The sequence below is a fragment of the Octopus sinensis genome, linkage group LG30 (assembly GCF_006345805.1).
Source record: "Octopus sinensis linkage group LG30, ASM634580v1, whole genome shotgun sequence".
In the NCBI taxonomy this organism is placed as follows: domain Eukaryota; kingdom Metazoa; phylum Mollusca; class Cephalopoda; order Octopoda; family Octopodidae; genus Octopus; species Octopus sinensis.
Genome location: NC_043026.1, coordinates 9,303,902 through 9,319,743, shown reverse-complemented (window position 1 = coordinate 9,319,743; position 15,842 = coordinate 9,303,902). Strand labels below are relative to the sequence as shown.

The 15,842-nt window shown below is 40.3% G+C and overlaps 1 protein-coding gene across 1 annotated transcript; it reads left to right on the top strand.

Annotated features, from left to right (window-relative positions):
- Nucleotides 1-19: 19 nt before the first annotated feature.
- LOC118768502 (zinc finger protein 239-like) lies at nt 20-4,442 on the top strand (the record flags this gene model as incomplete). The annotated part of the gene is made up of 2 exons (XM_036515132.1): nt 20-760; nt 4,311-4,442. Coding segments are annotated over 2 exons (873 nt in total), but the record flags the coding sequence as incomplete, so codon positions are not given.
- Nucleotides 4,443-15,842: the final 11,400 nt, after the last annotated feature.

Genomic DNA, 15,842 nt, shown 5'->3' with positions numbered 1-15,842 from the left:
ACGTATTCATACAGGAGAGAAGCCATATCACTGTGAAATCTGTGGCAAATCTTTCTCTGCCAGTAGGAACCGAACTACTCATAAACGTATTCATACAGGAGAGACACCATATTCTTGTGATATCTGTGGTAAATCATTCACTCAAATTGGGAACTTAACTGCTCACAAACGTTTCCATACAGGAGAGAAGCCATATCAGTGCAACATTTGTGGCAAATCTTTCTCTGCCAGTAGTACCCTGACTAAACACAGACGTATTCATACAGGAGAAACACCGTATTCTTGTGACATCTGTGGTAAATCATTCTCTCAAAGTGGGTGTTTAACTGCTCACAAATATATTCATACAGGAGAGAAGCTGTATCACTGCGACATCTGTGGCAAGTCTTTCTCTCTCAGTAGGAACCTAACTACACATATGCGTATTCATACAGGAGAGAAGCCCTATCACTGTGATGTCTGTGGTACATCATTCTCTCAGAGTGGGTATTTAACTTCTCACAAACGTATTCATACAGGAGAGAAGCCATTTCACTGCGACATTTGTGGTAAATCATTCTCTCAAAGTGGGCACTTAACTGCTCACAAACGTATTCATAAAGGAGAGAAGCTGTATCACTGCGACATCTGTGGCAAATCTTTCTCTCTCAGTAGGAATCTAACTACACATAAGCGTATTCATACAGGAGAGAAGCCCTATCACTGTGATGTCTGTGGTACATCATTCTCTGTCCAAAGCCTTTTAAAATCTCACAAACGTGTTCATACAGGAGAGAAGCCATTTCACTGTGACATTTGTGGTAAATCATTCTCTCAAAAAGGTAACTTGACTACACACAAACGTATTCATACAGGGGAGAGACCATATTCTTGTGATATCTGTGGTAAATCATTCTCTGAAAGTGGCAGCCTAACTACTCATAAACGTATTCATACTGGAGAGACACCATATCACTGTGATATCTGTGGTAAATCATTCTCTGACCAAAGTGCTTTCATTTCTCACAAACGTATTCATACAGGAGAGACACCATATTCTTGTGATATCTGTGGTAGGTCATTCACTCAACATGGCAGCTTAACTTCTCACAAACGTGTTCATCAGGGGAAGAAGCAATCCCACTGATATTTGTGCTAAATCATAATCTGTAAGGGGTGACTGAACCCTTTACCATGCAGATTATTCTGTCGAATGTGAGGGTTATTTATTCACATAATTTTCAATTTGTCATGCATTAACCCACAGCTTTCAAGTTTTGATGATATGATTGTGTATTTTCACAATGACATTGTAGGGTAGGTGTAAGAAGCCGACTGACTACTTTGATGATGAAATAGGTAGAATATTTGGGCCAGATATGGCTGGTTTAAATTCTAAAGAGTGGACACTAGATGCACCAAGTTGTCTGATCTGGCAGTGTTTCTACAGCTGGATGCCCTTCCTAATGCCAACCAGTCTGTGAGTGTAGTGGGTGCTTTTTACGTGCCACCTGCACAGGTGCCAGACGAGGCTGGCAAACGGCCACGATCGGATATTTTAAATACAGTCCTGCCCTGTCTCACTGTAGCATTGCTCTCCGCTAGTCCTGACCTGTCTGTTCCACCCCCATTCCCTGTCTTACTGTATTATTGCTATTGGCTTGCCCTCAACCTATGTCTTCCACCCACATGTAACAAGAAAACTTTTTACACACCCTACCACGAACAAACCAATCTACATCTCTTCTTCACATTCCTTCCATACACCATGCCTACCTCTCACTCCCCCAATCCTTCCCATCCGGTAGCCCCTTGACCCTATATAATACCCAGATTGTCATCACTCAACACCCCCTACACTCTAATCATGCTTCCTTTGCAGTATCCTATTCCTTTACTACCCAAAAGGGGCTAAAAACAGAGGGGACAAACGGATTAAGTCGATTACATGAACCCTAGTGCGTAACTGGTACTTATTTAATCGACCCTAAAAGGATGAAAAGCAAAGTCGACCTCGGCGGAAATTGAACTCAGTATCCTGTCCCTTATATTATGATGTTGAAACCCCAAGGTTATGGCCTGGCCCTTGCCACCATCTATATCTCTTTCTTCCCTTACTCAAGGATCCCCATTTATGTTCAAATCCCCTCCCTAGTGAATACGCCCATCATTTTGCCACTATCTCCATCGTGCTGTCTCCCACCCTCTATCTCCTTCTCCTGCTTTTCCCTCGGGCTGGGTAACCATGTGTCTCCTTTGTGGCAGCACACCCGTTTCTGTCTTCATTCCTCATCTCTCTCTCTCTCTCTGGCCTGGTAAACTTGTACTTCCTCTACAGCAACGGACAGATCACAACAACAGATGCTGCCCAACACACAGAACCAAACTATGAACATGCTACAGAATTTCAACTATGATACAACTTCCACTGTTCCAGATAGAGTTTGTTAAAACTTGCCAAACCTGTTACTTCACAATATGTAAGACATTTGCCATGTATTTTTATAAGGGGTTGTAATAAATAATAGTTGCATTGAATTTACCTGGTTCTTCTTGTCATTCTTTTATATAAAGGTAACTCCAGGCACACAAACTAGACCAGCCACAGTTAACTCTCCAGCAAAACTCATAACCAATGCTACAGAATTTCAACTGTGATACAACTTCCACTGTTCCAGATAGAGTTCATTAAAATTTGTGATGGTTCAACTGGGGTCTGGGAAGCCAGGAGGCTGCACCAGGCCCAGTCTGTTCTGACAATGTTTCTACGGCTGGATGCCCTTCCTAATGCCAACCACTCCGTTAGTGTAGTGGTTGCTTTCACGTGCCACTGGCACGGAGGCCAAACGATGCTGGCAACAGCTACAATCGGATGGTGCTTTTACGGTTGGTTCCTTTGTGTGTGTATATGTATATAAACTACTCGTAGTAATACCTGTCATTAATTGGGTAATTGCTTTTATTCTTTCTTGAGAGCCACATTCAAAGTATTATTATATGTATAGTTTACCCCTCCTGTATGTGTGTATTTTATAAGAGAAAAATGAAATAACTGAAGTAGGAAAAAGACCAGTTTCATACACAGGCTTCTGTTTTATTTATCAGAACACTAATGGCAATTATATACTCTTTACTCTTTTACTTGTTTCAGTCATTGACTTTGAGTAAGTCCTCAACACCACCGTCTTCCTTTCAAGCTCTTTTCACCATTTTTGGGGAGGTGTCAAGTCCCACACAAGAAATTCCTTTGCCATTTCAACACAAAGTTCAATTACAGTTCAAAATGTAAGAAAATAAAACAAGACACAAAAAAAGAAGGGAAGAAATAAAATAAAAAATAACAGTTCAAAAAAGAGTTCTTTTATTCTTTTAAATAAACGAAAGCTTTGAAGAAGAGAGTTCAAATCCAGGCAAAGAAATAAATTAATTTTCGGCCGAAAAGGTACTCCTGGCCAAATGTACATAGGTTCCTTGGTATGAATCGTCTTTACCCGTAATTGGTAAAAGAAATCCAAACACAATACTGGCTACAGCCAATGGTAACTGTACCAGGTTCTAATCATTTGGGCGAGGATACGTCCCTCCACTGCTTTTTTTTTTTTAATGAATCCAAAATATTCACACTAAATTCACAAAACAGCAGCCGCCGAGAGCAGGCGAAATTTGTTAACAAAAAATAACAATATAACAAATTACACCCAGCTCAGATAAAACAAAATCACTTGCCTCGACAACCTTCTCTGTTTTTGTTCTTTTTTCTTGTAATTGGCCAGAGCCAAAACACTCATGTCCACCTTGCAAAAACAGTCCTTCCTGCCTTGGTAGTCCTCAGACACAAAGATAATTTTCGCAAAGAAATTAATTGTTGCGGACGGGCTACGCCTCCTCAAAAACACAATTCTCACTGCAAAATGAGTCTTTATAGGCGGCCACAGGCAGGCAAATGTCTGGAGCAGATTGGAGTCTATTACTCACCAAAAATTATTAAATACAGGGCAACAAACTTCACTAAGCCCTCAAAAAATACGACAAACGCCTACCTGTAGTCAAGCCTCAAAGTTCAATATTTCACAACGAAAGATGTGACATCAAGCACCAAGAACTCTCCGCCAAAAACAAACACGTCCGTCTCCGACAAAGGGAAGCAAGCTACTTACCACACAACTACTCCTGTTTACTCAATTTGAAAACTCTTTGTATTGTCTTTTATCCGTTGTGTCTGGGTGTGTGTGTGCGCCTAAGTTCATATATGAGTAATGTCCCTTTAATGTCACGCAAAAATTGATAAAAATTTGAGAATTAAAATTAAATATCTTTTTTCTAATTCATAGAATTTTACTAAACTTTTATCAATACATCCCTTTAACATAGCACATAGCCAGACTCAGCCTCTTGCACCTACCATACGATGCCATTCTGAAAATACACAACCACATCATCAAAACTTGAAAACTGTGAGCTAATGGATGGCAAATTGAAAATAATGTGAGTAAATAAACATCACGTTCGACAGAATAACCTGCATGGTAAAGGGTTCCGGTAATCCCTTAGAGATTATGATTTAGCGCAAATATTAGTGGGATTGCTTCTTCCCCTGATGAACATGTTTGTGAGAAGTTAAGCTGCTATGTTGAGTGAATGACCTACCACAGATATCACAAGAATATGGCTTCTCTCCTGTATGGATACGTTTGTGAGAAATGAAAGCACTTTGGTGAGAGAATGATTTACCACAGATATCACAGTGATATGGTGTCTCTCCTGTATGAATACGTTTATGAGTAGTTAGGTGGCCACTTTGAGAGAATGATTTACCACAGATATCACAGTGATATGGTGTCTCTCCTGTATGAATACGTTTATGAGTAGTTAGGTGGCCATTTTGAGAGAATGATTTACCACAGATTTCACAGTGAAATGGTGTCTCTCCTGTATGAATACGTTTGTGTAAAGTCAAATAAATTTTTTGAGAGAATAATTTACCACAAATATCACAAGAATATGGTGTTTCTCCTGTATGAATACGTCTGTGTCCAGTTAAGTTACAACTCACGGTGAATGATTTACCACAGATATCACAGTGGTATGGCTTCTCTCCTGTATGAAGACGTTCATGAGTAGTTAAGTTGCCACTTTTAGAGAATGATTTACCACAGATTTCACAGTGAAATGGTGTCTCTCCTGTATGAATACGTTTATGAGTAGTTAGGTTCCTTCTATCAGAGAAAGATTTGTTACAGATGTCGCACTGATATGGCTTCTCTCCTGTATGAATACGTTTATGGGTCATTAGGTTACAACTGGTAGAGAAAGATTTGTTACAGACATCACAGGGATATGGCATCTCTCCTGTATGGAAACGTTTATGTTTAGCTAAGTCGCCACTTTGAGAGAATGATTTACCACAGATATCACAAGAATATGGTGTTTCACCTGTATGAATACGTTTGTGTCCAGTTAAGTTAGAACTCACGGAGAATGATTTACCACAGATATCACAGTGGTATGGCTTCTCTCCTGTATGGGAACGTTTGTGAGTAGTTAAGTTGCAACTTTGAGAGAATGATTTACCACAGATATCACAAGAATATGGTGACTCTCCTGTATGAATACCTTTATGAGTAGTTAGGTTCCTTCTATCAGAGAAAGATTTGTTACAGATGTTGCACTGATATGGCTTCTCTCCTGTATGGGAACGTTTATGAGTAGTTAAGTTGCAACTTTGAGAGAATGATTTACCACAGATATCACAATGATATGGTGACTCTCCTGTATGAATACGTTTATGAGTAGTTAGGTCCCTACTGGCAGGGAAAGATTTGTTACAGATGTTGCACTGATATGGCTTCTCTCCTGTATGAATACGTTTGTGTAAAGTCAAGACATCTTTTCGAGAGAATGATTTACCACAGATGACACAGTGAAATGGCTTCTCTCCTGTATGAATACGCTCGTGTCTAGTGACGTGTATGGCTGAAAGGAATGATTTACCACAAATGCCACAATGATAAGGCTTCTCATCTGCATGGATATGTCTGTGAGTAGTTAAGAAACTGCTTACAGCAAATGATTTACCACAAATATCACACTGAAATGGCTTCTCTCCTGTATGAATACGTTTATGATAAGTTAGAGCACTTTTACCAGAAAATGATTTACCACAGATATTACAGGAATATGGTGTCTCTCCTGTATGAAGAAGTTTGTGTTTAGTCAATGTACCACTTGCAGAGAATGATTTACCACAGATGTTACAGTGAAATGGCTTCTCTCCAGTATGAACACGTATGTGAGAATTTAAAGCACTTCGGTCAGAGAATGATTTACCACAGATTCCACAGTGAAATGGCTTCTCTCCTGTATGAATACGTTTGTGCTTATTTAAGTTACCTTTTTGAGAGAAAGACTTTTTACACACATCACAGTCATGTGACAATTTTTGTCTCTCTTTTTTGCTATCTTCTGGAAAAATCTGTTCCTTCACTTTCTCACTCTTTTCCATTATTTTTCCTTCAACTTCACAATATACCTTCTTTTTTTATTCTTTTTGCTTCTATAGTCTTCTGTTTACAAATATTTCAACTGTTGTATTTCTGGCCACTGTTACCTTTGTCACAAAACAACTAAATTTATCCACGTTCAATCTGCAAACAGACTCATCTTGTAGACACTCCAGCCAGTGATGTCCAGAAGGTTTGCTAATAACACATTTCAGAGTAAATATATCAGAGGAATTCCGCCACAGATTTATAGAAACAATCTTATATATCTGTTCTGTATAATATTTCCAATTTGGTCTTTAAAAAGCTGATAAATAATGAGAATGTATCTTCAGTTATGCCAATGTCATCTGATATTCTGAAATAATAAAGAAACAACAGTGTAAGATATAGAGGCTACTTAAAAAAATACAGATTCAACATTTCCATAAAGATAAACTCTAGAAATAAACATTTAACTGAACAACAGAACTTTCTAATTTATAAATATTTACATCACAAAATCCTGTTTGAAGCTAACATATTTCTAAACTCCAGCTCCACATTCATAAATACACACACACACACACTTTTTTACTGGTTTCAGTTGTTTTGACTGTGGTCATGCTGGAGCACCAACTTTAAAGGCTTCAGTCAATAGAATCAATGCTAGGACTTATTTTTTCAGCTTAGCACTTATTCTATCAGCCACTTTTGCCAAACCACAAGTTTATGGGGACATAAACACACCAACACTGTTTGTCAAGTGTTGAAGGGGTGGGAGGACAACACCCACACCCACACATATATATATATTGGGCTTCCTTCAGTTTTCATCTCCCAAATCCATTCACAAAGCCAGAGGATATTGTAGAAAATGCATGTCTGTGACTAGTTACCTAACAGCTCACAATTTCTTCTCTTTAACTCCATATAGGGAAAAAATTATTGGAAATAGTCATTACTCACTTTGCCCCATGAGGAGATTTCACGAATGATTACAAAAAGTTTATCAGCCAAGCAAATGGCCTTCCCTGAATGCATTGAAAACATTATAACAGAATCACTCTTTCAGGAAATTATCATTGTTCTCTTTGAGTGTGTAGAAAGAGAAATTTGGCAGAGGCAAGAAAAGGTGAAATTGTCTCTTCAATTTATCCAGAATTACATTTGAAAACAAAGACTCAAACACATCAATATCTATCCTTCGACATCTTAAAGATCAGAAATGCAAAAAGCTATTCAAGTATCGAATTCAAATGAAAGAGAATCAGAGAAAAATTGCAAATGATGTGAAATTAATGAATATCGAATAAATGGGGGAAAAAAATCAACATAAAATATCATCAACAGTTTCTTCAAGATCTCTTCGTGGTTAGGGCAGCGGACTCGCGGTCGTAGGATTGCGGTTTCGATTCCCAGACCGGGCGTTGTGAGTGTTTATTGAGCGAAAACACCTAAAAGCTCCACGAGGCCCCGGCAGGGGATGGTGGTGATCCCTGCTGTACTCTTTCACCACAACTTTCTCTCACTCTTACTTCCTGTTTCTGTTGTACCTGTATTTCAAAGGGCCGGCCTTGTCACTCTCTGTGTCACGCAAAATATCCCCGAGAACTACGTTAAGGGTACACGTGTTTGTGGAGTGCTCATCGTCGTAACCGACGGAGTGCTTCCATCCACTAACAAGAGATTATTGAAAGTAGTCATTACTCATTTTGCCCCATCTTAGTCATGATTTTTGATAATTGAAAATTACCAAATTAGACACTAAACGGGGGGTAAAAATGGATCTGGAATCTAAGAGAGAGAAGAATATTGATGGTTAAACACCGAACATCATCCAGATAATTTATTAGTAACCTCGATTATTATCGGGTTGAGAGTTGAGGGAAAATTTCTTGACAATAAAAAGGACCTGCAACTCCAACAACTATAAGGACAAATTCCCAGTCCTAAATATATATTTCTTTACTCACCACAAGGGGCTAGACACAGAGGGGACAAACAAGGACAGAAAAACGGATTAAGTCGATCATATCGACCCCGAAAGGATGAAAGGCAAAGTCGCCCTCGCGGAATTTGAACTCAGAACGTAACGGCAGACGAAATATCTATTTTTTTACTGCCCACAAGGGGCTAAACACAAAGGGGAGAAACAAGGACAGACATAGGTATTAAGTCGATTACATCGACCCCAGTGCGTAACTGGTACTTTATTTATCGACCCCGCCGGAATTTAAACTCAGAACGTAACGGCAGACGAAATACGTCCACGCATTTCGCCCGGGGTGTTAACCCTTCTGCCAGCTCTCCGCCATCCCCAGTCCTAAAATAAAATGTAGCAATACTCACAAAAATAAGAAATTCAAACAAATTAGGAGAAACGGGAAAATACTCATTTTGCCCCGCTTACTAATTATGTCCCTTACCTTATATCAAGAAACAAGGGTTCGATAAATTATAATAAAGCATTGGATTCTCAGCATTTCTGTGGTTGGAGTTTATTTTAAGAACATTTCTCCACCTAAAACACACAACAAACAAACTTAAAGAAGAAACGATGGAGCGTGTAGGAGGTTGCCGCCATAGCTAGAAATAGCAGCCAAATGTGGAACAGATCAAAGGACATCTGAGACACCAAAGTATTAAAAGATTAAATGCTTTCGTTGTTTAATACTTACGGAAATGTCTTTATAAAGGATGGTGTTGTTGTTAGATGTGCGTCAGGTGGTTGAGAAATCTATTACAAATGTGTTTGGGAGTGAATTGAGAGAAATTCTGGCACCAGACATCAAATGTTTGTCGTAACGTAATGAATGGAGACGGACGTACGTTTAGTGCGCATGCGTATGAAATATTGGTTTCAAATTTTGGCACAACGCCAGCAATATCGGCGGAAGTGTTGGGGGGGGGGCTAAGTCGCTTACCTGGATCCCAGTAGACAACTAGTATTTATTTTATTGTGTCCCGCCCCAGCAAAAATATTAAAGGCAAAGTCGACTTCGTCGTAATTTACGCATATATACATAAATATCGATGTAGGCACAACACGTGCACCCCACCGATGTCTGGGTGTTTTTTTTTGGGGGGGGGGGGTTCCAAAAATGTTTTCGGATTCTGATATCATCGATTTTGAATGGTTTAATGGAGAGAGAGGTATATCCCACACGGGGATGTATTCAGTTACTCCAGCGTTGCCTTACTGGCTCTTGTGCCCCGTGCTAGTAGGGTGCTAAGACCACCATCGGAACGTGATCTTTGCCAGAGTGGCTAACTGCCTACCGTGCCGGTGGTACTTGAAAGGCTCCATTCGAGCGTGATCTTTGCCATTGTAGCTAACTGCCTACCGTGCCGCTGGCACATAAAAGGCTCCATTCGAGCGTGATCTTTGCCAGAGTGGCTAACTGCCTACCGTGCCGCTGGCACATAAAAGGCTCCATTCGAGCGTGATCTTTGCCAGAGTGGCTAACTGCCTACCGTTCCGCTGGCACATAAAAGGCTCCATTCGAGCGTGATCTTTGCCAGAGTGGCTAACTGCCTACCGTGCCGCTGGCACATAAAAGGCTCCATTCGAGCGTGATCTTTGCCAGAGTGGATAACTGCCTACCGTGCCGCTGGCACATAAAAGGCTCCATTCGAGCGTGATCTTTGCCAGAGTGGCTAACTGCCTACCGTGCCGCTGGCACATAAAAGGCTCCATTCGAGCGTGATCTTTGCCAGAGTGGCTAACTGCCTACCGTGCCGGTGGTACATAAAAGGCTCCATTCGAGCGTGATCTTTGCCAGAGTGGCTAACTGGCTTCTGTGCCGCTGGCACATAAAAGGCTCCATTCGAGCGTGATCTTTGCCAGAGTGGATAACTGCCTACCGTGCCGGTGGCACATAAAAGGCTCCATTCGAGCGTGATCTTTGCCAGAGTGGCTAACTGGCTTCTGTGCCGGTGGCACATAAAAGGTACCATTCGAGCTTGATCGTTACCAGTGTTGTCTTACTGGCACCTGTGCCGGTGGCACGTGTAAAAAGATTTGAGCGAGGTCGTTGCCAGTACCACCTAACTGGCCCCCGTACCGGTGGCCCGTAAATGCACCCACTACACTCACAGAGTGGTTGGCATTAGGAAGGGCATCCAGCTGTAGAAACTGTGCCAGATCAGATTGGAGCGTGGTGCAGCCATCTGGTTCGCCCGTCCTCAGTCAAATCATCCAACCCATGCCAGCATGGAAAGCGGACGTTAAACGATGATGATGATGATGATGATTTATATCCAGCATGTTTAAGGGCACAATTGTAATATTCAGCAGATTGATTGGATAAATCCTTATTGGCAGACGGTGAGGAAATCCGGGAGGAAGTGCCTTCCACAATAGACTTTAGGATGGTGGTGGGGTCTGTATTACTGTGCGTGTGCAAGTGTATGTGTATACTCTCTACTCTCTCTTTTACTTGTTTCAGTCATGTGACTGTGGCCATGCTGGAGCACCGCCTTTTAGTCGATCAAATCGACCCCAGGACTTATTCTTTGTAAGCCTAGTACTTACTTTATTGGTCTGTTTTTGCTGAACCGCTAAGTTACGGGGATGTAAACACACCAGCATCGGTTGTCAAGCAATGTTGGGGGGACAGACACATACATACAAACATATACATACATATATATATATATATATATACATATATACGACAGGCTTCTTTCAGTTTCAAACAATACTGGGAAACAAATACAGACACAAACACATAGATTTATATCATCATCATCATTTAACGTCCCTTTTCCATGCTAGCATGGGTTGGATGGTTCGACCGGGGTCTGGGAAGCCAGGAGGCTGCACCAGGCTCCAGTCTGATCTGGCAGTGTTTCTATAGCTGGATGCCCTTCCTAACGCCAACCACTCCATGAGTGTAGTGGGTGCTTTTTATGTGCCAGACGAGGCTAGCAAACGGCCACGATCAGATGGTGCTTTTTACGTGTCACCGGCACGGAAGGTAGTCGGGGCAGCGCTGGCAACGGCCACGTTCGGATGGTTCTCTTATGTACCACCGGCACTGGTATCACAGCTACAATTTCCATTGATGTTGATCGATTTTGATTTTTGATTTTGATTTTCACTTGCCTCAACAGGTCTTCACAAGTAAGAGTTTTGTGTCCCAAGAAAGAAAGGTATGCATAAGTGGACTGAGGCCATGGGTTATGGTCTCACTTGTCCTGCTAGGTCTTCTCACGCACAGCATACTTCCAAAGGTCTCGGTCTCTAGTGATTTCCTTGGTGAGACCTAAAGTTCAAAGGTCGTGCTTCACCACCTCGTCCCAGGTCTTCCTTGGTCTACCTCCTCTACAGGTTCCCTCAACAGCTAGGGTGCGGCACTTATTCACACAACTATCTTCATCCATGCTCGCCACATGGCCATACCAGCGCAAACGTCTCTCTTGCACACCACAACTGATGCTTCTTAGGTCCAACTTCTCTCTCAAGGTACTTACACTCTGTCGAGTATGAACACTGACATTATAATATATATATATATATATCACGTGATCACTTGACTGACCAGATCGTCAGATGTTGCTACACATCGCTGGTCACAATGCATTCGCATTGTTTTAGCCTTCGAATGACGCCACCCCACTGGCTAAGCGAGCAGGCCAACAAAAGAAAGAGTGGTGAAAGAGTACAGCAGGGATCACCACCATCCCCTGCCGGAGCCTCGTGGAGCTTTTAGGCGTTTTCGCTCAATAAACACACACAACGCCCGGTCTGGGAATCAAAACCGCGAGTCCGCTGCCCTAACCACTGGGCCACTGCGCCTCCACAATATATATATATATATATTGGTAAAAACAGCAAGATAACAAAAGAAAGAGGCCTCAATATTATGTAAATAGAGGAATTATCACCAAATAATTGTCACATATTACATTTACAGATAAATTCCTCTATTAACATAATATTGAGGTCTCTTTCTTTTGTTATCTTACCGTTATTACCCATAAATTACCTCCCGAACGACGCTATTCTTCACTAAGAGCTAATATGGCTTTTTTGGATAATCGTCAAACATCGGTTGAGGACTCTAACACACAGAAGAATTTAATATGGACGCCTATTACATAGATTATTCTATGAAAAAGTTTTTCCAATGGCCGGATGACTGAAGAGATGGTGGTGTGGAGATCCACCTCAGCATCCGAAACTCAGAGTTTTATCTTGGCTACCGAATAATTGTCACATGTTATATTTACAGATATATATATAAGTTCAGCAAAAATTTAGATTCAAATGAATATGGTACTTAATTTAAATGCACCAGAATTCTGTATGGTGTTATCCATAAAAATCTGTGGGGGTGATTATAATCAAAATAAGCAACAAGAATGACTCCGGTAATTTGGTACGATCGTTTCGTGGGCTCCACTACCTCAAATGTTCTTAAAATTTGAATCCACATCTTTGTCTATATATCTACCTTCTCTATAATGTTGCCACTTGATATGAAAATTTTTGTATTAATGGAAAACCTCTGTAATTGACTGATGAGTGCTCAGCATTTTAAAACTGTTGTAATACTTCCAACATTTAATAAAATGATGTAGTACGAAACGATCGTACCAAATTACCGGAGTCATTCTTGTTGCTTATTTTGATTATATATATATGAGTGATGATTATGCATTAAATGGTTTAGTCTGTGTGCCTGGAATGACAAGAACAAGATAAATTCATGCAAAACAAATTAATAATCTGGATGAAATTGCTTTTATTAAAAAAATACCCCATAGGCAAGTTAACTTAGATGTGGTAACAAACTATAGAGTTGGGAAGCTGTTATTACATGCAGTTCTATTTCCTTTCCTGTGTAAATACATTTACAGTTACAGAGTGTCACCTTTTTTTTTTCATTTTGGCATACTAGGAACTTTGACAATTACAGCAATTCCCTGATGAGTAGCTTGGTTATTGCCATGGAGAAAGCCCAGAACACTACCACCAATTTAGGAGGAGCTCAAAATGCTTATTGTTCTTATGAATTGTCACATTGATAGTCATACATCTATATGAATAGATACACATTTAGTTAACACCAGAAGTGCCGAGCGGTCATTTATCACCAATTCTGCTTATTACTTTTTAATTTCTACAACTGTATTGAATGTGCAATCATGAGCATCATTTCATAAGTGTATAGCTATGTGTTCTCTCCAGCATGGAAACATTTGCGTGTAGCTAAGTTGCCACTTTGAGAGGATGACTTTCCACAGGTATCACATTAATGTGGTGAATTCCGCCAAGGTCGACTTTGCCTTTCATCCTTACAGGGTCGATAAATTAAGTACCAGTTGCGCACTGGGGTTGATGTAATCGACTTAATACTTATGTCTGTCCTTGTTTGACCCCTCTATGTTTAGCCCCTTGTGGGTAATAAAGAAATAGGTATTTCGTCTGCCGTTATGGTCTGAGTTCAAATTCCACCGAGGTCGACTTTGCCTTTCATCCTTACAGGGTCGATAAATTAAGTACCAGTTGCGCACTGGGGTCGATGTAATTGACTTAATACTTATGTCTGTCCTTGTTTGACCCCTCTGTGTTTAGCCCCTTGTGGGTAATAAAGAAATAGGTATTTCATCTGCCGTTATGGTCTGAGTTCAAATTCCACCGAGGTCGACTTTGCCTTTCATCCTTACAGGGTCGATAAATTAAGTACCAGTTGCGCACTGGGGTCGATGTAATCGACTTAATACCTATATCTGTCCTTGTTTGTCCCCTCTATATTTAGCCCCTTGTGGGTAGTAAAGAAATAGGTATTACATTAATGTGGTGTTTCTCCTGCATGAATACGTTTGTGATGACTTAGAGTAGTACTGGCGGAGAATGATTTACTACAAATAACACAGTGATATGGCTTCTCTCCTGTATGGATATGTTTATGATCAGTTAAAGACCTTTTGCGTGAGAATGATTTACCGCAGATATTACAGGAATATGGTGTCTCTCCTGTGTGAACACGTATGTGAAAAAGTAAAACGCTTCGATCAGAGAATGATTTACCGCAGATATCACAGTGATGAGGCTTCTCCCCTGTATGAATACGCTTATGTGTAGTCAAGCTATATTTTTGAGAGAATGATTTGCTACAGATGTCACAGTGAAACGGCTTCTCTCCTGTATGAACACGTATGTGAGAAAGTAAAACACTTCGATCAGAGAATGCGGTACTGCAGATGTCACAGTGATAAGGCTTCTCCCCTGTATGAATACGTTTGTGTAAAGTCAAGTTATATTTTCTAGGGAATGTTTTACCACAGATGTCACAGTGGAATGGCTTCTCCACTGTATGAACACGTATGTGATAATTTAAAGCACTTTGGTAACAGAATGATGTACCACAGATATCACAGTGATAAGGCTTCTCTCCAGTATGAAGACGTTTGTGTGTGGTCAAGTTACCTTTTCGTGAGAATGATTTACCACAGATGTCACAGTGAAATAACTTTTCCCTGTATGAAGACGTACGTGAGAATTTAAAGCACTTTGGTCAGAGAATGACCTTCCACAGACATCACAATGATAAGGCTTCTCTCCAGTATGACGACGTTTGTGTGCAGTCAAGCCGATTTTTTGAAAGAATGATTTACCACAGATGTTACACTGATGTGGCTTCTCTCCTGTATGAATACGTTTGTGTGTAGTTAAGTAACTTTTTTGATAGAATGATTTACCACAGATGTCACAGTGAAATGGCTTCTCCCCTGTATGAATACGCTTATGTGAAGTCAAATTACTGGCTGCAGAGAATGATTTACCACAGACATTACAATGATACGGTTTCTCTCCAGTATGGCTATGTCTGTGACTAATTAAGTTACTACTTACAGAAAACGATTTACCACAGGTGTCACAGTGAAATGGCTTCTCCCCTGTATGAATACCTTTGTGCCTTTCCAAGTCACCCTTTTGAGAGAAGGACATTTTACACACATCACACTCATGTGACAATTTTTGTCTCCCTTTTTCACTATCTTCTGGAAAAATCAGTTCCTTTGGTTTCTCACTCTTTTCCATTGTTTTTCTTCAAAATCACAAATTTTTTTTCTTCTTTTTGATTTTATGGTCTTTTCTTTACAAATATTTCAACTGCTGAATTTCTGTCCATTGTTACCTTTGTCCCAAAACTCTTTAATGAATTTATCCAAGTTTAATTTGCAAAGAGACACATCTTGTAGACACTCCAGCCAGTGATGTCCAGAAGGTTTGCTAATAACAGAGGAATTCCGCCACAGACTTATAGAAACAATCTTATATATCTGTTCTGTACAATATTTCCATTTTGGTCTTTAAAAAGCTGATAAATAATGAGAATGTATCTTCAGTTATGCCAATGTCATCTGATA